This window comes from Choloepus didactylus, chromosome X, assembly GCF_015220235.1.
Source record: "Choloepus didactylus isolate mChoDid1 chromosome X, mChoDid1.pri, whole genome shotgun sequence".
Taxonomy (NCBI): domain Eukaryota; kingdom Metazoa; phylum Chordata; class Mammalia; order Pilosa; family Megalonychidae; genus Choloepus; species Choloepus didactylus.
Window position 1 is genome coordinate 94,600,494 of NC_051334.1, and position 25,368 is coordinate 94,625,861.

Below are 25,368 nucleotides of genomic sequence, written 5' to 3' on the forward strand. Positions count from 1 at the left end.
GCTGCTCACACAGGGTTGCCCAAGTTTGCCGGATTTAGCAAATCAAATACAGGATATGAAGTTAAATTTGAATTTCAGTAAACAACAAATAATCTCTAGTTTAAGCAAATTGTATGAAATATTTGGGACAGACTTACACAAAAAATATTAGGTGTTTACCTAAAATTCAAATTTAACTAGGCACCATGTATTTTACCTAGCAACTCTACTTCTGCTAGGGCTTCTAGGACTTTTGTTCTCTCCTATTGGACATAAACGTGAGGCTTGGGGTCACTGCAGACACTTTACCTTCATGTGGGAAGTGAGAAAGCCTATGTGGAAGAAAACTGAGTCAAGATATGGAGAGAAAGCAATTTAGATGACATTATTTGAGCCCTATATCCAGCAATGCCTGAAACTGCTATACCTCTGGATTTTTTAGCTATATGGTGCAATAAATACTTTTTTTAAGCTATTTTGCAATGAGTTTTCTGTAACTTGCAACCAAAATTTGTTTAACAGAAAGTAGAGTTTACAAGTGAGAGAAATGTGAAATGTAGAACTGGCTGATTTGAGGGAAGGTGAAGGGCAATAAGAATCCCTCTATCCTGAGATGGGAAGTTGGCAATCCTTGTTATGTATTAGCAAAAGAGATGACTAAAACAGCACCCATTTTAGCTTAATACTCAGAACATATATTTAGAGTATAATTTTTTTAATTAAATTCAGTTTTATTGAAATACATTCACACACCATACAATCATCCATGGTATACGATCAACTGTCCACAGTATGATAACATAGTTATGCATTCATCACCACAATCTATCTCTGAACATTTTCCTTACATCAGAAAGAACCAGAACAAGAATAAAAAATAAAAGTGAAAAAAGAACACCCAAATCATCCCCCTATCCCACCCCATTTGTCCTTTAGTTTTTATTCCCATTTTTCTACTCATCCATACACTGGATAAAGGGAGTATGATCCACAAGGTTTTCACAATCACACTGTCGCCCCTTGTAATCTACATTGTTATACAATCATCTTCAAGAGTCAAGGATACTGGGTTGGAGTTTGGTAGTTTCAGGTATTTACTTCTAGCTATTCCAATACATTAAAACCTAAGAGGTGTTATCTATATAGTGCATAAGAATGTCCACCAGAGTGACCTCTCAACGCCATTTGAAATCTCTCAGCCACTGAAACTATTTCATCTCATTTTGCATCCCCCTTTTGGTCAAGAAGATACTCTCAGTCCCATGATGCTGGGTCCACATTCATCCCCGGGAGTCATATTCTGCATTGCCAGAGAGATTTACAACCCTGGGAGTTGGGTCCCACGTAGGGGGGAGGGCAGTGAGTTCACCTGTCGAGATGGCTCAGTTAGAGAGAGAGGGCCACATCTGAGCAACAAAGAGGTACTCAGGGGGAGACTCTTAGGCACAATTACATGCAAGTTTAGACTCTCCTCTGCAGTAACGATCTTCATAAGGGCAAGTCCCATGATCGAGGGCTCAGCACATCAAACCGCCAGTTCCAATGTTTGTGACATCAACACCAGTCCAGGTGAGGATGTCCAACACATCTTCACCTTCCCCCAGATCCTCGGGGCTGGGGAGGGGGAGGCTGTAAATATATTTTTTATTATCTGCCCAATTACTCTGGGATGTGTCACTATTTCATAGAGTATAAATTTTATATTGTGAATACAAATTTAAGTTAGTGGGTAGGAAAAGTTTAGGATGTTGGATCAGGTTGGTTACTTCTTGTGGTCCTTGGCAAGGTTCTATAAGAAACAGAGGGCTCAAACTAGCTTATTTGAAAGCTGAGAGGGAAGGAAACAGATTTGCCAAAGAATACCTTTCTGCCTTTAACCAGAAATCTGAAGGCTAAGTATCAGATGTTATTGGATCCTGGTAAGGCTGGGGTAGCCAAATCCCCTTTCTGAGAATAAATGGATGACCAAAAAAAGCAGGGTGTTAGAAACAAAATGGGAGATAAAATTGGGATATTAGAGAAACAAAGTCCCTCCACTCTTCCCAAACACACCTGCTCCTGAGCTCTTTAGCCCCCTTTCTGAAGAAGGCAGAAGTTACCTCTATTATGCCTCCTCACTGAGGTAATTGTTTTGAATGATGGGAGGCCAAAATGGAGAAGAGTGAATTGAGACTTAGAGGGATCAGCAGAGCATCAAGGTTTTTGTTGGGAGACAGAAATTCCCAGGCTAGATTCTATATTCAAACATTATGACTTAGCAAGATCTAGGGGTTTAGATACCATTTTTGATGTTTGGCAAATGAAAATAATTGACAGCATCTTAAATTTGTAAAGGTGCCATATTATCAGAATCCCTAAATCTGGTAAATAATAACCTGTGATTGTTCAACCCCAAATCCCATTTCAAACTTGAGCATGCATCAGAATCACCTGGAAAGCTTGTTAAAATACAGATTGCTGGATCACAGACCCAGTATTTCTGATTCAGAGGTCTGAAGTAGTCCCAACAATTTGCATTTCTAACAAGATTCCAGGTGATACTGATGTGGCTAGTCCAGGTGTCACACTTTGATAACTTGTCCTATGTCTGTCTCCATTGACTAGGGGCACTGAGAGAAAACAGGCTGCTAAAGACAGCCACTTCATTAAGGTCATCTAAATGCCTTTCTCAGATGTGTCCATGGAGGATAATGGACATAGTCCAAGGGAGCAAAGTCAAAGGCTCAAAGATTGGGTGACTGAGGGCCTCAATCCACTGTTAGGGCAGGAAATCTTATTATTCCCTTCCAGAGATGTGTTATCTTCTATGGACTAGAGACCACTGTATATTATTTCTCATTCTCCCAAAATCCAAATGAGAAATTTTATTGTGATAATTCTGTTGTTTCCCTACAATTGTATGTTGGGTAGTTAAAACTCAGCTATAATTTTTAGTGAAGCTTAGTTTGATCCTAAAGTCCATATAGAAAGTGACATTGTCACAGGACAATGGTTAGGAAAATACTGAAAAGGTAGAACTAGCCCCATCAGATTTTTAAACATTTTACTATAAAGCTTCTATACATAAAACAGTGTGGCATTAGTGCATGAGTCAAAAAACCAATGGGATAGACCACAGACTGTAAAGTCCAGATAAAGACCCAAATGAATGTGAAAATGTAGTGTATGATAAAGATAGCATATCTCAAGTCACTTTGGCAAAGCTAGTCTTTTTACAAATGGTGTTGGACAAACTAGATAGCCATTTGGAAAATGATACTATTAAGTCCATTCTTAGCAACATACATAAGAATAAACTCCAAATGGATCACAGAGCTAAATGTAAAAATATAGGACTTATACAGGTACTAGAAGAAAAGCATATGTTACTTTATAACCTGGGTACTGGGAAGGACTTCATAACTATGAACAAAAATACTGATACAATAAAAGAAAAACATGATAAATTTGATTAAACAAAATAACTTTGCATGAAAAAAATATTATAAGCAAAGCCAAACACCAATGACAAACTGGGAGAAAATATTTGCAACATATATCACAGTTAAATGATTAGTAGCCCTAATTTATAAAGGACTTTTTAAAGTTGAGTAATACAAAGACCAAAATCCTTTAAACATATGAAAAGATATTTAACTTCACTCATAATAAGAGAAATGCAAACTAAAACTGCACTGAGGTGCCATTTCTCATTCCCCAGACTGGCAAAGTTACCAAAGCTTGTCAATACACTGTTAGTGGGACTATAGAAAAATTTGGATTTCATAAATTGCTGGTGGGAATGCAAAATGGCATAATACATATGGAAGAGAATTTGGCAATATCTAACAAAACTACATATGTTTACTCTTCAACTCAGCAGTCCCACCTCTGGAAACTTACCCTGAAGATACACCTCCAAAAATATGAAAATGTAAATGCAGAAGGTTATTGACTGCAGCATTATTTGTAACTATTAAACATGAGAAACTACCTAAAATGTTGAAGAATAGGAAATTGGTTAAATATACTAAAGCACATGCACACAATGACATACCACGAGGCTAGTTGTAAAGAGAATATGGAGGATTTCTATGAACTGATATGGATTTCCAAAAATCATTAAGTGAAAAAGTACACAAGAGCACATAGATTCTGCTACCTTTTGTGTAAGAAAAAAATGGTAAAATTAGAAAGCATACAAAGTGGATCAAAGACCTCAATGTAAGAGACAGTACCATAAAACTTCTAGAAGATAATATAGGGAAACATCTTCAAGAACTTGTATTAGGAGGTTGCTTCTTAGACCTTATACCCAAAGCACAAGCAACAAAAATAAAAATAGATAAATGGGAATTCCTCAAAATTGAAAGCTTCTGTTCCTCAAAGGAATTTGTCAAAATGGTGAAAAGGCAGCCAACTCAATGGGAAAAAATATTTGCAAACCATGTATCTGACAAAAGACTGATACCTTGCATATATAAAGAAATCCTACAACTCAATGACAATAGTACAAACAGCCCAATTATAAAAAGGGTAAAAGATAAGAAAAGACATTTCACTGAAGAGGAATTACAAATGGCTAAAAAACACATGAAAAAAATGTTCATCTTCACTATTAGGGAGATGCAATTTAAGACCACAATGAGATATCATCTCACACCAATTAGAATGGCTGCCATTAAACAAACAGGAAACTACAAATGCTGGAGAGGATCCAGAGAAATTGGAACTCTTATTTATTGCTGGTGGGACTGTACAGCCACTCTGGAGGACAGTCTCATGGTTCCTGAGAAAACTAGATATTGAGTTACCCTTTGATCCAGCAATTTCACTTCTTGGTATATACCCAGAAGATCTGAAAGCATTGACATGAACAGATATTTGCACACTGATGTTCATAGAGGCATTATTCACAATTGCCAAGGGATGGAAACAATCCAAATGTCCTTGAACAGATGAGTGGATAAACAAAATGTGGTATATACATATGATGGAATATTACATGGCAGTAAGAAGGAATGAAGGTCATCAAACATATGACAACATGGATGAACCTTGAAGACATAATGCTGAGTGAAGTAAGCCAGACACAAAAGGAGAGATATTGTATGTTACCACTAATGTGAGCTCTGTGAAAAAATGTAAAATAAATGTTTTATATTGTAGAATGTAGGGGACCTAGAGATAGACAGCAACTAGTGAAAGGGGAATGATAATCTCACAAGAACAGATAAGATATTGAAGGTAATCTTAATGTTATGGGAATGCTCAGGAATGATTATGGCTTGTAAACGTCCTTGTGTATGGTAGGAACAGGTTGGAAGCAATGTAGTTATTTTAGATTTGTTTTTCTTATTTCTTTGTTTTGTTTTGTTTGAATCTTTTTTTAAATTTTTTGATAAATAAAGTAAAAAAAAGGAAAAGATCACATTAAAGAATACAGCTTTACTGGAGGATATATATACCCAAACCAGCACAGCCTTTTTAAGGGACTGGGGGAAAATGTGGAAATATTAAACTTTCTCACCTGGAGAATTTCTGATATTCTCACAAGCATTGGGGACTACCAGTTTAGTAGACAATGCCCTCAATCTTGGGACTTGCTTTTATTAAGCTTGTTACTGCAAAGGAGAGGCTAAGCCTACTTATAATTGTTACTAAGAGTCACCCCCCAGACAACCTCTTTTGTTGCTCAGATGTGACTTCTCTTGCAAATCCAACTTGGCAGGTGGACTTGCTGCTATTCCCCCTATGTGGAACATGACTCCCAGGGGTGTAAATCTTGTTGGCAATGTGGGACACAACTCCTGGGGATGAGCCTGGACCCAGCATCTTAGGACTGAGAAAGCCTTCTGGACCAAAAGGGAGAAGAGAAATGAAACAAAATAAAGTTTCCAGGGCTGAGAGATTTCAAAAGGAGTCAAGAGGTCATTCTGGAGGTTACTCTTATGTATTATATAGAATCCCTTTCTAGTTTTTAGTTTATTAGAATAGTTAGAAGGAAATACCTTAAACTGTCAAACTGCAATCAAGTAGCCTGATTCTTGAAGATGATTGTATAAGAAAATAGCTTACAGAGTATAACCATGTGATTGTAGAAACCTTGTGGCTTCCACTCCTTTTATCCAGTGTATGGACACATGAGTAGAAAAACAGGGACAAAAAGTAAATTGTATTAGTGGGGAATGGAGGGTATGGTATGTTTTGGGTGTTCTTTTATACTTTTATTTTTACTTGTATTCTTATTTTTTGGAGTAATGAAAATGTTCAAAAATTGTGGTGAATGCACAACTATATGATTATACTGTGAACAAATGATTGTGCACTTTAGATGATTGTATGGTATGAGAACATCTCAATAAAATTGCATAACAAAGGCAAAAATTACAAAATAATCCCCACCCCACCCCCCAAAAAAGAAAGCATACAGATTTCTGTTTATCTTTATGTAAAGAAACAGGAAAGACAAATCAGAAAACAATGAAATCAGTTACATACATGGAGTGGGGAGAAATGGGGTAGAGGAGAGACAGAAGAAAGTGACAGTTCTCTGAGTATAGCTTTCTGTACAGTTTTGACTGGGAAATAGATTAATGTTCTACATATTCAGAAAAGTAAATTAAATCAATAGGAACAGGAAGAGGGGAACCTAAAATTGAAAGCAAACTGAAACAAATAGGCCCAACTGAATTTCAAATGAAAAACATAACTACCCTGAAGGGAAATAAAAACAATAAAACTTAGCTATGTCATCCGTTACCCACACCTGTTTGAGGAGAACTACACATTACCTAGAGTTCCTGACTGTGAAGGTACATTACTTAAGTGAATGAGACTTTAGGTAGTCTCTATTTGTGGAAGGGGTAGTACATTTTACATAGGCATAGGCAGTTTTGAAAGTATAAGTATGGGAAAGACATTGGGAAGCAGAGAGGAGAATAGTGAACATGATTTATTACCCAGCATCTATTTATGTTTCTTCTGGTAACCATAAATCACTTTCAGAAAGATCATCCTCTTCCTACTCTCAGTTAAGTGCTTCTTATGGCATCAACTCTATCCCGAGATGCTAAACATGGGAGAAAAAGTAATATTTGGATCTGCTACTGCCTTCATGTCATCATGTAGAGTTTGAGGATGGGCCAACATGGAAAACAGATCTGTGAGATAGAGAGAAAATGGCCCCATGAACATTGCCTAAGACATGAATCCAGCCAATAAATCTTCTTTTGTTGCCACTTTGAGTTACATATTAGCACTTGCAACCAAAAAGATCCTTAATGCATTTGCTGCAAAACCATGGTTAAAGACATTATCTAGTTCAATGTCCCTTGTATAAGATTCTCCTATTTTAAAAATTTTACCTTCACCAAAAATTCTCTCTTGAAGAATTGGGATGCTTCCTGTTACATAGTTATTATGTAACCTGCTGAGTTTTTCTTCTTGCCTTTCCTGTCGGGAAGAACAGAGCTAAATTTAATGTTCAATTAAATTACTAATAGCCCTGGTGGATGGAATACTATTATTCTCATTTTCATGATTTTGTTTTCATGTTTCAATTTTAACAGGCTTATTGTACACATATCTATTACTATAGGCAACCTTGAACCTCTTTTGGACATTGGGAGAATAAAATCAATAATAGTGTTGGCATAGAGACTCAATACATGTTGTTGAGTAAAAAAATGCATGTGTCAACAAAGAGAATGTGTTTTTGTCAGAAACTGAATAATCAGAAGATGTCAAATACAGTGACTTATTTAAAAATACTAAAATAAACAAAACAAAAACCATAAAATGCCTACACCAGAAAATACAACAAATGTATCTGAGAGTCTCTATGTGGAGGGAGAGATGTGGGGCACAGGGATAAGTGGAGGAGAAATCTAGAAAGAGAGGCAGCTCTGTGCTTGAGTAGAGCATGCTCTAGGTTCTAGAAAAAGCCAGCAATAAAAGAACATAAATTCCACCTTTAAAAACAGGTCCCCCAGGTATATGGGAACATTGTTCTTCCTGCATGACGTGTCTATGAAGCTACAATTGTTCTAATACAAAATTTAAAAACAACAAAAACAGGTTACCCAGTATTTCTGGTCAATCTCTCTCTCCAAGTAAGTAGGAGGCACTGGGGAAATCATGGAAGAAACAAATTGTGGTCTGCTGCTTCTACCCTTCACCCTACCCCCCAAGGAAACCTAAGAAGATTAAATCACATGCAGCCTGGAAGGCCTAAATTATATCAGGGCCCTATTGACCAAAAACGCATTTCCTATTTTGGTTGATGATGCTTAACAGACAAATAGAGAATAAAATAATAGTTTATTGGCAACAAGTCTCAAAGTATTATGATGCATAAATTGTGATGATTATTTTACTAGGGGTTGGAGGATGGGAGGCATGAAAGAAGCAGGGGCAGAGAGGTTAAAAAGAGGTGGTGAGTGGGAAAGAAATTTTTGCAGATTTCCTGAAGTTAGTGTAGGGTCTGTCCTATTTAACTTTAAAAAGTTGAGAAAAATAGAAGAGGTAAATGAAGATTTTGATTACTGGGCTCCATATGTATTTCTGAACCTCATGTGAAATCAGGTTTCTGTGTGTGTATGTATAGCTGCTATTTAACATGGCTTACAATGTATGACTTCTTTTTTAAGCTAAATATCCATTATTCTTAAATCCAAGATTAAAAATTTTTTCAATACTTAAAGACTAAGATTTTAATTTGTCCTCACTGCAGAAAAGCTTAAGGTGCCATCTTAACTAATCTGCAGACAAATGCATTCTCCTGAAATGTCCTAAAAATAAAAGTTTTTATCCTCATTTTCTTGAACTTTGTTGCATTTCAAGAACATTAAAAGGATAATCTTAAAGTGGAAAAATATTACAGCTCAGGAAAGATCAAGGTATATACATGAACAAAGATTGTTTTTAAATAGTTATACAACTGGCTCCTGAACAGTGTATAGCAACTTTCAATGAATTGCAGAATTAGCTATACATGTTCAATGAAAGCAGACACAGTTTCATATTCATAAATAATCGAGCAAGGTCAAGTATAATGTGTTACAAAGTTGCAACCTTTTTATTTAGTACACAGAGAAGCCAGATATTTAACATATCTTGATAATTGTTGCTCACAGAGTTTGAACAAAAAAAAAACATTAATATAATTTCAGTGGCATCTTTGGCATGATATAAATTCAAACTGATAGCCATTTCTTTATCAGCACTGTGAGAGAAAAAAAAAAACACTGTAAAATGCACTACTGGATTTTGTCTTACATGATGAAAAATGTTATCAATGAAAACTTTAATGTCAAAAGAAATAGTGCTTTAAAGGAAACACTTATAAAATAAATGATGGTATAAAATCCATAATATAGTCAGAGAAATAAAAGTTATCTGAATACCGGGGATCTCTTCTTTCATTGCACCTTTTAAGGTTTTAAGTATATGTGAGTCAAATTTACACATAACTTCTTTTAATGCCATTTCTATCTTGAGAAGTGCAATAAAATTCCAGTAAGTATCATATTTTCTATATCAGAAAATAAGTGTAGAAATCCCAACATTCTAGGTAATTGTTGGCAAAATACTTTTTAAAAATATGGCTAGAGAAAACTATGCTCTCTCTGCATAAAGTCTACATAACTAATGACTAACAATAATACTTCCTGTTTTAAAAAATCAAGCAGAAAAACCACATTCTCCATTTTTTTTTTTTTTTTTTTTTGTATTTTGGAATTTAATGCAAGATAATATTCTCATTTTCAAACCAGGCTAGCATTTGGGTATTTAATTAAGGTTTCATTTATCACATTTAAAATGGCTGTCTCTTGCTAGACTACTCTCCTGATGTTAATAATGATTTTATCATATTAAAAAACAAATTTGCAATTTTTGCTATAAATAGCACCAATTTCAGAAAGTGAATTCGAAAAGATAAACCAAATATTTCTATCAAATGTGACCTGACCAATATTAATTGATAGGAAAGAAAAAGAAATAAATGTGATTGGTCATATTAAGACAATTTATTAAGAAACTAATGTACTCAGTACATTTTTAATAACTGTACCATATAAAATTAGATGGTTAATAAATATCCTTTGAAGAGTAAATTAGTTCATGTAATTAGACAACTACAATAAAAGCAAACCAGTCATCCAAATAAGCTGTATTCTTCAAGGGTTAGAAATCTGAATACAGAACAAATCTTAATTTGGTAATTACATATATATCTATTTCTAAGCATTTAGCTAAAATTTCTTGCTGGACAACAAACTGAGATGTCAATAACTTGCCAAAATAATATAATTAAGTTTGAATTTCTGTTTTCTAAAAGTATTTTCCTTTATGTTTTTCATATTTCAAAGAAACTTATGTGTATAATTTAGGGCTTACTATACCTTCAAGAATAGTTTCCTCATGCATTAGCAACTAAATTGAATTTTAGGTGATAATTAAGCATTATCATTTTATTCAAATTATATGATGGACTTTATCATATTATAAGACTAAAACCAGAAACAGTGCATCCAAGAGTATAATGTATGTTGTGAATACTCACTATGAATGCCACTGCACTCTTGCATAGGAAAGCAGACAGCAAGCACATTATTGATATGTTCTGTTAATTTCAGCAATCATTGATATTGAGATACATGCCTGAAGAACCTTTGAAATGTAAGACATTGTTCCAAAGATGTTTAATTGCAATTGGCCAATCTATATGTAATATGGCTTGCAATCTTGGTGAGAGATAATATTGTGGTAAACCAGATCTCCATGTCCTGAAATCCAGACAAAAGATTTGGAGACACTGGACTCTACTGATAGCTTGATTTCCACATTTCTGCATTCTTGCTTCTCTATCAATATAATATGAATAGGGACTGGGGGAGGGTGGAACTACTTATGTTAGAAGTCATGTGCCATGAGAAATAATACAGATAAATAGCTTAAAAACATATACACAAATAACCACCAGTCCCTGCCCCCTCAACCACCACTTAGTTATAGAAGAGCAATGTGATTAAAAATCTTAGAAGTTTTTAGGAGGAAATATGGATTGAGAAATAGAAAGGAAGAAGCTGCACAAAAAGAAATAGTTTACTGAATAATCTCATCCTGGGCATGCAAATTCCTTGCTTAAAAGTACCTTCCCTGATAACCAAATTTTAAACTATTATTTGCTTAGATTGCCTGAAACTCCAGCAACTAGAAACTCATTTGATTAATGGGCATCTTCCTTGAAAAATGCCAATTGCCTATTACTCACTGAAAGAAAAATTGAATAATTCAGTTAGATAACTTTCCTTTTACCTTTTTAGTTATAAATAGCAACTCTGAGTCAAAAAGTGGCAGGGCTAGGTCCTTTTGGAAAACAGAATCCTACTGGGGATAGAGTAAGCTTAAATGGAGTACCACTGTGAAGTGCTTAAGTAGGATAGGATGAGGGAGCTGGAAAGCCTGGAAAATGTAGAGAATGCCAAAGACAATCTTTGCCTAACTTAAAGGTAAAATTTTCTTGTTGGCCTAATGCTGAGATGAGTGTTTTTTTTTTTTTTTTTTAACTTCTTCAAAAAAGAGCCTTTTACTATTAGGAAAACACTATTCAATCAGCATATTTAAGTTTGTGTGGGCAATAGTATCTTAACAGATAGTTTCAATGGGAAGATGAATTATAAACACCAAGCATCTGTTCTTATATTTGCAGGTTATCTAAGCATATGAAATCCCTTTGAACTAACTAGAGGTGCTATCGAAAATGTTTTATTATGGTTCATTATGAATGGCAATAAATTACAAAAATCAATGTTTAAGCATTCCTGGTCTTTCAAAATAGTTAAAGTTTGATCAGCATGAAAGGACTAAAACCATTGTTTTTCTCCAAAAAATCATCAGCACTACATTCTAATTTTCTTATAAATGGTTTCTTGAGTTTATTCATGGTAACACATGCTTTACGAAATATAGATTGTTAGTCTATTTGAGAAAACCTGGTCTGTTATCTTTGCAAAAAATTAGTTCAATATTCTCTCCCTTCCAGAACAACAAAAACCTCAAATTGTACTAGCATTAATTACTATCAAGAGCCATTAACTAGAAAGAAAAGCAATGCAAAATAGTTTCTGTGAATCCATTAGAAACCATTGTTACCTAAAATCTTCTAGGAAGGATTTGTTTGTAATGGTTAAGCATTTATAGAAGCCCAGTAAAAAATGTCACATTCAAAGCTACATTTGTGGCTGTCATTTTCTAGCCAAAACAGGCATGATTAGGCAATTCTACCCAGGTTCTTTCTACAAAATGAGGGTGTAGTTTGAAGTTTTCCCTTATAATAAGGTTGCCTCTTGCTAGTGTTGTTAAGCTAGCATGTAACAGGTTTGAATTTTCCAGCAGAAAACTCTCGCATAATCATCAGCTTCATTCACTAGCATATCTGTTTGTCTTTTACATGTTGTCAATCCTCAACTGATTTCTGATCGTGTTTCTTGCATAATACGATTGCATGACATGACCCTTCTGAGCAAACTAATTGAAAAATTAAGATCATCTACTTTTTAAAATCACTGATTACGGAAAGCTTGAAAGTTATTTTGGGATCATTTTCATTTCATTTCCCAATTTCACTCCCCCTAATTTTATTAGAAAAGTATACATGGAAATAGTATCTCTGTTCTAAAAAGTTCAACACCAAAGTCATACTTCTGATTTTGTCATATCAATTCTGATATGAAGAATATATAACAACACAAACAAGAAAATGACAGGAGGAAAATAATAAAGAATATATGGACACAAATTTTTACATGCAAGTACTTCCAGTATTAAAGCAAAATGAGGAAAGAAAAAGCCAAGTTGGGGCACAGAAAGCCACAAGATGTTAAACCAGTGTAACTATTTCTAAGTGATGTTTTCCACGTGGCTTAGATGTTCTTTAACATCTTTGAATTATTTCAAAAAGATACCTCAAAAGTAAAGATACACACTTTTACACATCACACCCAAGAAACAGAACTTTTTGCATGGGGTATATATCACTTTTATTTTAAAGAGAAGACCTATATTTTCTTTTGTTAAATATCAAAGTTACAAAATCTCCCAGCCTAAATTTTATACTTCAATGCTCATGAATCAATTCTCTGAACTAAGAAAAATAAAATACACAGAAAACAGTACACCTGGCATGCACAAGTAGTGCAACTTATGTTCACTAAGAAAAACTGTGATTTCCTCCAGTTTATATTCATGAGTTCTTTCTGCCTGTAGTACTAATAGTAGTAATGGTATTTTCTTCAACACAATAAGATTCTTTAACATTCAATCATTTAGATAAAATAATACATACTACAGAGTGGTTCAGAATCATAAATTCAATGATAAGACCAATTTGGCCCAATCTTTTTTTATAAATACTATTTAAAATGTGCTCATATTGTAAGTGGATCATTAATATTACTTCCTTTTTAAGATGTTTGCTTACTTTCTTGAATTATAGCTATTATGTAACATTGTCTAAACTTTACTGAAATGCATTATACTGTGTCATGTGTGCTAAGCACACAAGTCCACTATGGTAAAATTTCAATTATATATTACCATAGGATTCAAGATAGATTAATATGATACACTGTAATTCAAAGCACATGGAAGTCAGAGAAACAATAGATCATTATAAAGGGGACAGATATGATTAAATCCAATTGGTTAATTTGAAAGTCAGCTTACATAACACCAAAGTGTCAACACCATGTACTTTATTTTCAAAGGCTTAATTATTATCTATTTAGCAGATTACTACACTAATAGAAAGCCTTTGGTTAAAAACTTCTTCATTTTCACTACAACTCTGCTACATGTAAAATGTATAGAAGCCTTATGGAAACCTTTATTTCTAGATGAGGTCACTTATGGAGAATAGACAGGTCTGTCTGCACACATAATTTCTGATTTAATTCTTCTGTAAAAACTTTGGCACCAACCATATCAGGATTTTGCATATATAAGCACGGATATATTTTGCTCTGGCACCTAACTACTATGTCTATATTTTAGTAACTACAGAGAGTCAGATGAATGGAGGCCATTAGTTGTGCACAATAAGAAACTTCTACAATACTTTTTTGTATGGTTTTCTTAAAAAAAATAAGCCCATCCATCAGGATCTGGTTTTAAAAAATACTGACATTACTTGGCTTTATACTACTATATATGCCTCTTGATTGTTGATAACAGTCCCCCAAACTATTATTGTGAGAAACCAGAAAAACCACTAGTGTATCTTTATTTGAAAGGAATTTTGGTAGTAGGGTGCAGAGAAGTTGTTAGGACCTTGTGGACATACCAATTATATACTTAAATAACACTTGGACACTACTGCAAAACAACATAGTATGAATACTGTGGACCTGCCTATGTTTTTACTCTAATCTCACTCTCCCCTAAACAGGGGGATTAAACACAATATTCATGTAATACCACAGAAAACTATGCCTTTGATAAAATATTGAGCAAAAAATCACACTTTTAATTTTCTCTTCATCTAGTTTTGTTGAGGAATGCCAGAAATCTTACAGGCCACTTGATGTTCGCTTTTTCATGCTCCGTCTTTGAGCTAAGTTTGAAGCAGCAACAGGTTCTAGGACTGGCTGAAAAGTCTTGTGAGTCAGAGTAGAATATGTGGCAACCACTGTTCCCTAAAACAAGAAAACATCACAAATTGAATAACAATTTCTAGAGGGAAAAAACTTCCACATAATATCATGAGACATTCAATTGGAACAAAACTGTTTTTTCAGAGGAAAATAATTAAGTAAATTGAGTACACTTGATCTGAGAATTGAATTCCCTTAATGAATTAATACCTGATTACTTCTATATTTTTTATTTTAATAACTATGCCTCTTACAAAAAATTATAAAACACAAAAATTTAAATTCTAGGGTCAATGCCTATAAACTTATAAGAACTTGCACCAATGATTATTAATTCAGGGGCTAGTAGCAATCTTTGCTTCCATATGAAAACTTGCATATGGTCCTCTCCTAGCCTCAGCATCTCTCAATAGCAAGGTAAGTATACTCAAGAAACTTTTACTTTATCATCAGAAAGGAAGTAGTAAAGAAGGTTAAGAAGAGTCCATTGTTGTTATGCAAGAAACAAAACAAAACAAAAAAATCTACAAAACTACCTTTATAAAAAATAAATATTATTTAATTATCTAAATGTCATTAGCAAATGGCAAACAATAGCTTTTTTTGGGTACCAAGCATTTAGATGGAACATTATATTATGTATTATTGTTTTACTTTAACAACATGTGATGCATCATTTCGATTTGGCTTGTCATCTGGCAACTGGTCTCTGTGGGTTATCCATGAGTGTTTCAATACTTGTTCTGTAGTATACCGCTGATGTGGATCCATATGAAGCATATGGGAAAGCAAATCCTAAATCAAAGTGAAAAGAAAAATATATATATACACACATACATATATATATATATATATATATATATATATATATATATGCAGATAAATATCAGTAAAGGTTTCAGTAAAATACATCATTCCACATTTTCTCAAATATGAAAGCATCAGTAGCATTGCAATCTATTTGATCTACACCTAAGGAAAATAAGACCTATACTCTGCTCAGTTAATTGTCAAAAGAGAATCTTGAAACATAAATTTTTCAAAATATAGAAAATTATTAATTACCATTTTTAAATCAGATGATGCCAAAAACGTGGGATTTGAATGTGCTTAGTGAGGGAAGAGGAAAATATTAAGTAGCAGAAGTTATCCTGGAATGTACTAAGTGGTTAAGAGGAAAAAGAAGCTACAGAATTTTGCTGGCAAGATGGGCCACAAGTTAAAAGGATACATAAAAAGGAGGGTCCCATGTAGTTAACACACTCAATAACTAGGGGTTTACTGCATAATATATTAAAGAAATCAATGTTAGCAGCTGAGTGCTAGCATAGCAGTGATCAGAGCATAAGTTTTCATTCACTGTTACTGTGAATACATTTATTTTATCTCTATTATATTAAAAAGTTGTGAAAAAAGGAGTGACTTCATCAATATGGCAACATAAAAAGCTACTGAAAACTTCTCTCCAGAGATTCAGCAGAAAAAGGGACAACTATGACTTGTTTAGAACTCTGAAGAAGGTATAGACTGGACAAGGACCCTACAAAATGTTGAACTGATGACAGAGAAAAATATCAGGTAAGAAAACTCTGTCACAAAACAGCCGGTCCTCTCCCCACCTCACTCAGTATCACACAGTGTCAGAAGAGCACAGAAACAGCAGTCATGATCCTTCCCTCCTCTCAATGGGAACACACAGACTATGAACTCTCTCACGGCATTGAAACAGATCCCCAACATCTGGATACCTGGAGGACAGGGGAGGACGTTTCAAGGCCCATGTCAGTGAGGGGTGAAGAGTCTGAGAAAACATGGACAGAGACTGTTTCCAACCCTGGGTCCTAAAGCCCTTCCCCCACTCTTGAAGGAAACAGCAGCAGGCAGCCTGATTAGTGACTGGGGGATGGCTGAAAACTGTGGCAACTTTGGGAATCCTTTGCCACAAATAAAGTGGGGGACATAGCCCCACATTGAATCAGATTTGGCTGGCAAAGTGAGGACACAGGAATTCCACATTCAAGCCTCACCCTGGTTGGGAGCTACCCAGGCACTAGGAAGCAATTCAGCCCTACCTGGTCAGACGCTGCCTGGACTCCAGTAGGTATACACCTTCTGAGGATGATTAAATCACAGAAAACTGCCATCTAGTGGGCAGACCAGATAGTGCAAGGGAATTGCAGGGCTTCTCGGAGCCTCTCCAGACACTATTCTAGAGACACTGAAGCTGGTTACACCTCCTGAAAGGGAACCTGGCTCTGTTTTGGAAGATAAACACAGATGACCCAATGGTTAAAGCAATGCCCTAAAACAAACCCAGGGCTTGTTGGCTGGATAAAAATCAGAGCACTACTGAGAGCCAGAAGACTTGTTTTACCCACACAAAGAGACCTTGCTGTCATGCCCAGTGTCTACCCACATTCCTGAAGCAAGCTGCTGTTGGCAACTGATTTTGTGGGGAGAAATGGGGGCAGAGCCAATCCGACAACTGGCAAGTAAAAGACACAAAGAAGAGATACAGATCAAAGCCAACCAACAAGAAAACCCTAGGCAAAAAGAGAGAAAATGAATAATCAAGACAATCAGATGCCTAGACAGCAAAAATTAAAAGTCATACTAGGAAGCATAAAGATATGGGCCAGTCAAAGGAACAAACTAACACTTCAACTGAGATACAGGACTTGAAACAACAAATTAAAGACGTTCAAAGAAATCTTCTAAATCAGATAAAGAAGGGAAATGTGGCAAAATATATTAATGATATAGAGAAGAAAAAGGATGGAGATATAGAATAACTTGTAAGCTTGAAAAAACAAATGGAATAACTTGTGGGCATGAAAGACAAATTAAAAGAGATGAAAAACACAATGTAGACATATAACAGCAATTTGAAGAGGCAGAAGAAAGGATTAGTGAGCTAGAAGACAGTCCACCTGAAATCCTACACACAAAAGAACAGATAGGGAAAAGAATGGAAAAATATGAGCAGCATCTCAGGTAACTGAAAGACAACATGAAGGACATGAATATATACATTTCATGGGTGTCCCAGAAGGAGAAGAGAAGGGAAAAGGGGGGAGAAACAATAATGGAGGAAATAATCACTGAAAATTTCCCAACTCCTATGACAAAGACATAAAATTAAAGTCCTAGACTTGCAGCATACCTTAAACAGAATTGATCCAAAAAGACATCCCCAAGACACTTCCTAATCACACTGCCAAATGTCAAAGACAAAGAGAGAATTCTGAAAGCAGCAGAGAAAATTGATCCATCACATAAGGGAAGTTCAATAAGACTGAGTGGATCTCTCAGGAGAAACCTTGGAGTTGAGAAGGAAAGGGTATGATATATTTAAGAACTGAAAGTGGTATGATATATTTAGAATTCAATCAAGAATTCTAAATCCAGCAAAACTGTCCTTTAAAAATAAGGCAGAGCTTAAAATATTTACAGATAAACAGAAACTGAAAGAGTTCATGAACAAGAGACCTGATCTACAGTAAATGCTAAAGGGAGCATTACAGGAAGATAGGAAAATAAAGGAGAGAGAGACTTGGAGACGATTGCAGAAATGAAAACTATCAGTAAGGGTAATGGAGAGGGTAAAAAGAGAGAGAGAAAAAATAAGATATGACATACAAAACCAAAAAAGACAAAATGGTTGAAGAAAGAACTGCATTTACAATGAAAACATTAAATGTTAATGGATTAAATTCCCCAATAAAAAGACAGAGATTGGCAGAATGCATAAAAAATCAGGATCCATCTATGTGCTGTCTACAAGGGAATCCATTTAGAACAAAGGACAAAAATACGTTGAAAGTGAAAAGTTGGAAAAATATATTTCATGCAAATGACAACCAGAAAAGAGTGGTGGTAGCTATGCTAATATTAGACAAACTAGGCTTCAAATGTAAAACAATTAAAAGTGATAAAGGGAACTCTGTATTAATAAAAGGGACAATTCATCAAGAAGATAAAATAATCATAAATATTTATGCAACAAGCCAGAGTGCCCCCAAATACATGAGGCAAACACTGACAACACTGAAAGGAGAAGTAGACAATTCTACTGTAATAGTTGGAGATTTCAATTCACCACTCTTATCAATGGCTAGAATATCTAGGAAAAGGGTCAAAAAGGAAAAAGAGACTTTGAATAATATGATAAATGAACTGGACTTAACAGACATTTACAGAACATTGCATCCCATAGCAGTAGGTCATACATTTCTCTCAAGTGCTCATGGATCTTTCTCCAAGATGAACAACATTTTGGATCACAAATCAGCTCTCAATATATTTTAAAACACTGAAATTATACAAAACACTTCCTTGGATCATAATGGAATGAAGTGGGAAGTTAATAACAGGTGGAAGCTGGAAAATTCAGAAATATATGGAGGCTAAACAACACAATATTAAGCAACCACTAGGTCAATTAAGAAACTAAAAGAGAAATCAGTAAACACCTCAAGGCAAATGAAAATGAGAATATATTAAAACTTATGGGAGCAGCAAAGGCAGTGCTAAGAGGCAAATTTATTGGCCTAAATGTCTATAATGTAAAAGATCAAAAATTAAGGAATTAACTGCTCATCTGGAGGAACTAGAGAAAAACAGAAAACTTACCCCAAAGCAAAGAGAAGGAAAGAAATAAAAAAGATTAGAGCAGAAAAAAAAAAGGAACTTGAAAACATGAAAAAGTTAGAATCAACAAAACCAGATGTTTGATCTTTGAGAAAATCAATAAAATTGATGGAAACTTAGCAAGCTTAACAAATAAAAGGAGAGGAAGCAAATAAATAAAATCAGAGATGGGAGGGAGGACATAACTATTGACTCCACAGAAATAAAGGAGATAATGAGAGGATATTATGAGTAAGTATATGCTAAAAAACTGACAGCATAAATGAAATGGTGAACTTCTTAGAAAAGCATGAACAACCAAGATTGACTCAATAAGAAATAGATGACCTCAACAAACCAATCACAAGTAAAGATATTGAATCAGTCATAAAAAAAACTCCCAAAAAAGAAAAGTCCAGGACCAGATGGCTTTACAATCATTCAAGAAAGAATTAGTACCAATCCAGCTTAAATCCTTCAACAAAATTTAAGAGGAGGAAAAGCTACCTAACTCATTCTATGAAGCCAACATCACCCTAACACTAAAGCCAGGTGAAGATACTGCAATAAAAAGAAATTAAAGACCAACCTCTTTAATGTAAAGCTGCAGCATTGCTGCCCCTTTCTGGGATATCCCTGAAGGACAGTGGTGAGGGGAAATACTCCCAGTGTATGGAACTTCAAGCAGTGCACATTCTTGTTCACTTTGCTTGGAAGGAGAACTGGCCAGAAGTGCATTTGTATACTGATACATGGGCCATTGCTAATGGTTTGGCTGGTTGGTCAGGGACTTGGAAGGAAAATGATTGGAAAGTTGGTGACAAAGAAGTCTGGGGAAGAGGTATGTGGATAGACCTTTCTGAGTGGGCAAAGAACATGAAGATATTTGTGTCCCATGTGAATGCTTACCAGAGGGTGACTTCAGCAGAAGAAGAGTTTAATAATCAATTGGATAAGATGACCTGTTTGGTGGATACCAATTAGCCTCTTTCCCCAGCCACTCCTGTCATTGCCCAATGGTCTCATGAACAAAGTGGTCATGGTGGTAGAGATGGAGATTATACATGGGCTCAGCGACATGGACTTCCACTCGAAAAGGCTGACCTGGCCACAGCCACTACTGATTGCCCAATCTGCCAGCAGCAGAGACCCATACTCAGCCCCTGATATGGCACCATTCCTCAAGGTGATCAGCCTGCTACCTGGGGGCAGGTTGGTTACACTGGGCCACTTCTATCATGGAAGGGGCCATGATTTGTTCTTACTGGAATAGACACATACTCTGGATATGGGTTTGCCTTCCCTGCAAGAAATGCTTCTGCCAAAACTACCAACCATGGACTGACAGAATGAACTGACAGAATGCCTTATCTACCATCATGGTATTCCACACAGCATTGCTTCTGACAAAGGAACCTACTTCACAGCAAATGAAGTGAGGGAATGGGCACATGCTCATGGAATTCTCTTTTCTTACCATGTTCCCCATCATCCAGAGGCAGCTGTTTGATAGAACAGTGGAATGGCCTGTTGAAGACTCAATTACAGCACCAACTAGGTGACAATACCTTGCAGGGCTGGGGCAGTGTTCTCCAGGAGGCTGCATATGCTCTGAATCAGCAGCCACTCTATGGTGCTGTTTTTCCTATACCCAGGATTCATGGGTTCAGGAATCAAGGGGTGGAAACAGGAATGGCACCACTCACTATCACTCCTAGTGATCCACTAGGAAAATTTTTGCTTTCTGTCCCTGCAAGCTTAAGCTCTGCTAGTTTACAAGTCTTAGTTCCAAAAGGAGGAGTGCTTTCACCAGGAAACATGACAATAGTTCCATTGAACTGGAAGTTAAGACTGCCACCTGACACTTTGAGTTTCTTATGACTCTGAATCAACTGACAAGGAAGGGGGATTACTGTACTGGCTGGGGTGACTGGTCCTGACTATCAAGGGGAAATAGCACTGCAACTACACAATGGAGGTAAAGAAGAATTTTCTTGGAATACAGGAGATCCCCTTGGGAGTGTCTTAGTAATACCATGCCCTCTGATTAAAGTCAATGAAAAACTGCAACAACCCAATCCAGAGGGGACTACCAATGTCCAAGAAACTTCAGGAATGAAGGTTTGGGCCACCCCACCAGGCAAAGAGCCACAGCCAGCTGAAGTGCTTGCTGAGGGTGAAGGGAACCTGGAATGGATAGTGGGAGAAGGTAGTGACAAATATGAACTACAACCATATTTCCAGTTACATAAATGAGGACTACAATGGCATGAATATTTCCCCCTTGGTTTGTTATAAGTATCTTTGTATTTGTCTGTAAAGCAAATATCTTTGCTTTCTTCTCTGTCTTAATCCCTTATCATATGACATAAATGCATTGCTCATTTTGCAGTATTTAAGTTAAAGGAAATGAATTTTAAAAGTTGTCACCCAAGGACTTGCATCCTATTCTGGAGAGATTTAGTGCATTTCTGGTTGTATGCAGGAGAATGGATACTGTTAGTTGAAATATATGTCTGTTATTGTTCTCTACTTAGAGATAAAGTATGGTTTAAGGTGATGTGTATAACTGCCAAGTTGACAAGGGGTGGACTGTGATGGTTAGGTTTCATGTGTCAACTTGACCAGGTGATGGTACCCAGGTGTCTGCTCAAGCAAGAACTGGCCTAACTATTACTGCAAGGACATTTGTGACTGGTTAATAAACCAGAAGGCTGGTTTATTAATCATCAGTCAATTGGCTGCAGCTGTGACTGATTATAGCAACCAAGGGCAGGTCTTCCACAATGAGAGAATGGAATCAGCTGGATTTAATCCAATCAGTTGAAGACTTTTAAGCAAGATAGAAAGAGGACCTTCACTTCTCCTTCAGCTAACCAGCAAAGCATTTCCTGAGGAGTTCATCAAAGTTGCCAGTTTGTTCCTGAGGAGTTCATTGAACACATTCATCTAAGTTGCCAGTTCACTGCCTGAGGAGTTCATCAAACATCTTCATTGGAGTTGCCAGTTTGCTGCCTGCCCTACAGAATTTGGACTTGTGCATACCCACAGTTGTGTGAATCACTTTCATAAAATCTTATATTTATAGATAACTCTTGTTGATTCTGTTTCCCTAGAGGACCCTAATACATGGATTAAATGCAGTACCAACCCAAATCCCAACAACTTGCTTTGCCAAATAGAAAAACCAATAATCAAATTTATTTGCAAGGGCAGAGCATCAAGGATTGCTAAAAATATCTTGGGAAAGAAAACTGAAGTGGAAGTTCTCACACTATCTGACTTTAAATTATATTACAAAGCTACAGTGGACAAAACAGTATGGTACTGGCCTAAAGATGGATATTCTGACCAATGGAATTGAGTTGAGTATTCAGAAATAGACTCCCCTCTCATCTACAGACAACTGATCTTTGATTAGGTGGTCAGGTCAACTCATCTGGGAAAGAGCAGTGTCTTCAACAAATGGTGCTTGCAGCACTGTATATCATATTGAAAAGAATGAAAGAGGACCCCTATCTCTCACCTTATACAAAAATTAACTCAAAATGGATCAATGACCTAAACATTAGCTCTATGCCCATAAAACTTTTAGAAGAAAATGTAGGGAAATGTCTTAAAGATCTTGCAAGAGGAGGTGGTTTCTTAGAAGTCACCCAAAGGGTGAGCAATGAAAAAAGAAACAGATAAAAGAGATCTCCTCAAAATTTGAATACTTTTGCACATCAAAGTACTTTGTCAGTAAAGGAAAAAGGCAGCCTATGCAATGCAAGACAATATTTGGAAACCATGTATCAGATAAGGGTTTGATGTCCAGAATATATAAAGAGATCCTACAACTCAACAACTAAAAGACAAACAGCCCAATTAAAAATTGGGCATAAGACACGGAAACATACTTTTCCAAAAGGGAAATACAAATGGCTCAAAAACATATGACAAGATGTTCAACTTCATTAACTATTAGGGAAATGCAAATCAAAACCACAATGAGCTATCACCTCACACCTATTAGAATGGCCACTGTCAAAAAAAACAGAAAATTACAAGTGCTGGAGAGGATGTGGAGAAAGAGGTACACTTATTCACTGTGAGAATGTAGAATGGTGCAACCACTCTGGAAGGCAGTGTGGCAGTTCCTCAGGAAGCTAAGTATAGCATTGCCATAAGATCCAGCAATCTCATTACTAGGTATATATTCAGAGGAACTGAAAGCAGGGACATGAATGGACATTGCATACCAAAGGTTATAGTGGCATTATTCACATTTGCCAAGGGATGGAAACAGCCCAAATGTCCATTAATGGATGACTGGATAAACAAGCTGTGGTTTATGCATGGAATATTTCCAGGCTGAAGACAGAATAAAGTCATTACACATGCAACAACATGGATGACCCTTGAAAGATATGATGTTGAGAGAAATTAGCCAGATAAAATAGGATCAATACCATATGGTCTCACTAATATGAAATAACTATAATGAACAAATTCTGAGAGTTAATGTTAACAACACAGGTTATCAAGTGATAGAATGGAGGTAGAGATTTGTTATTTGATGCTTAAGGAATACAGAATGTTCACCATGATTGACCGTAAAGGTCCAGAAATGGATAGCACAGTACTATGTGATGTTAGCACAATATTGTTTATTTGTATAATGAACAAAGCTGAGTGGGAGTATGGTTGAAAGAAGAAGACTAGGGTTCAAGTATGACACCAGAAGGAAAGATAGAGAATAAAAACTGGGACTATATAACTTAGCAAAACCTAGAGTGAACATTGCTGGTGATTAAATGTACAAATATAAGAAAATTTTTACATGAGGGAGAACAAATGAATGTCACCATTGTAAGGTGTTGGAAATGGAATGGTATATGGAAAAAATACAATCAACATAGTTAACAGTAACACAGTAATATTCTCCCATTAATTGTAACAAAGGCAATATACCAAAGCTAAATGTCAGTAAGAGGGGGATATAAGGGAAGGCATATGGGATTCTTGTCATTGTAGTTGTTTCTCCATTTTATTTTTATTTTTTATTTTGGTCTTGATTTTTTTAACTCTGTTTTTCCTCTGATTTATTTGTGGAAGAAATGGAAATATTCTCTTACAGATTATGGTGGTGAATGCATAACTATATAATTATAATGGGAGCCATTGATTTTTCACTTAGGATGGATTGTATGGGGTGTGAATTAAACTTTAAAAAATAAACAGAGAGATACAAGAGATTCAGAGATATTGAGAGAGATTTACCTATTCACTGTTGGTAGGGAGGTAGAAGGGTGCAGCTCCTCTGTAAGGCAGTTTGGTGGCTCCACAAGAAGCTGGGTATAGGGTTGTCTTATGATCCTGCAACCCCTTTATTAGGTATATACATGGAAGAATTGAAAACTGAGACATGAACAGACAACTGTACATTGATGTTTATGACAGCAGTATTCACAATTTGCAATGGATGGAGGTGGCCTAAAGGTACATTGATGGATGAACAGAAGGGCAAAATGTGGTGTATACAAACAATGGAATATCGAGTGGCTGAAAGAAGGAATGAAGTGAGGCATGCAACTAGGTGAATGAACCTTCAGGACATCATGTTGAATATTATAAGCCATAAACAAAAGGACAAATATTGTACATTCTTGCTAATATAAACTAACTATAATGAGCAAATGCTAAGAATTGAATTCAAGAACATAGAGTATCAGGGGATAGAATGTGGGCAGAGAATGGGAAATTGATGATTTAGGAATACAGAATGTTCAATAAGGCTCATTGTAAAGGTTCCTAGAATGTAAGCTCTTACAGCAGTCAAGTCTTTTCCTGAATTTTAACAGTTATTTCTAAATTCTGAGATGTTGAGCTCTTTGGCTATAGCCTGGTAGTTCCTTGGAACTTCGGGTGTCTGGTTGACACCTGAGACCCAGAGGTAGAGTTCTGCAGCTCCAAAAGGCAGCATTACTCCATACAGCAACTGCTAAGGAGGCTGAAATAGAGATCAGACTTCAATTAGAGATACAAATGAAATGGACTTGGTTAGGACTAACATAAATCAGAAGACAGGGAAGAGTATGATATTGGCTGTATTTTAAAACTTCAACTTTTGTGTGAGACCAAA

The 25,368-nt window shown here is 35.9% G+C and overlaps 1 protein-coding gene across 1 annotated transcript in view; it reads right to left on the reverse strand.

The window, feature by feature from the left end:
* Window positions 1–6,994: 6,994 nt before the first annotated feature.
* RPS6KA6 (ribosomal protein S6 kinase A6) overlaps window positions 6,995–25,368 on the reverse strand; it is a 326,190-nt gene continuing 307,816 nt past the window's right edge. The window contains exons 21-24 of the mRNA XM_037821825.1: window positions 15,270–15,410; window positions 14,536–14,657; window positions 7,326–7,413; window positions 6,995–7,030 (exon numbers count right to left, since the gene is read on the reverse strand). Of these exons, the coding sequence (XP_037677753.1) occupies window positions 7,368–7,413; window positions 14,536–14,657; window positions 15,270–15,410 (309 nt within the window). The 3' untranslated portion in view covers window positions 6,995–7,030; window positions 7,326–7,367. The remainder of the gene's footprint in view (window positions 7,031–7,325; window positions 7,414–14,535; window positions 14,658–15,269; window positions 15,411–25,368) is intronic.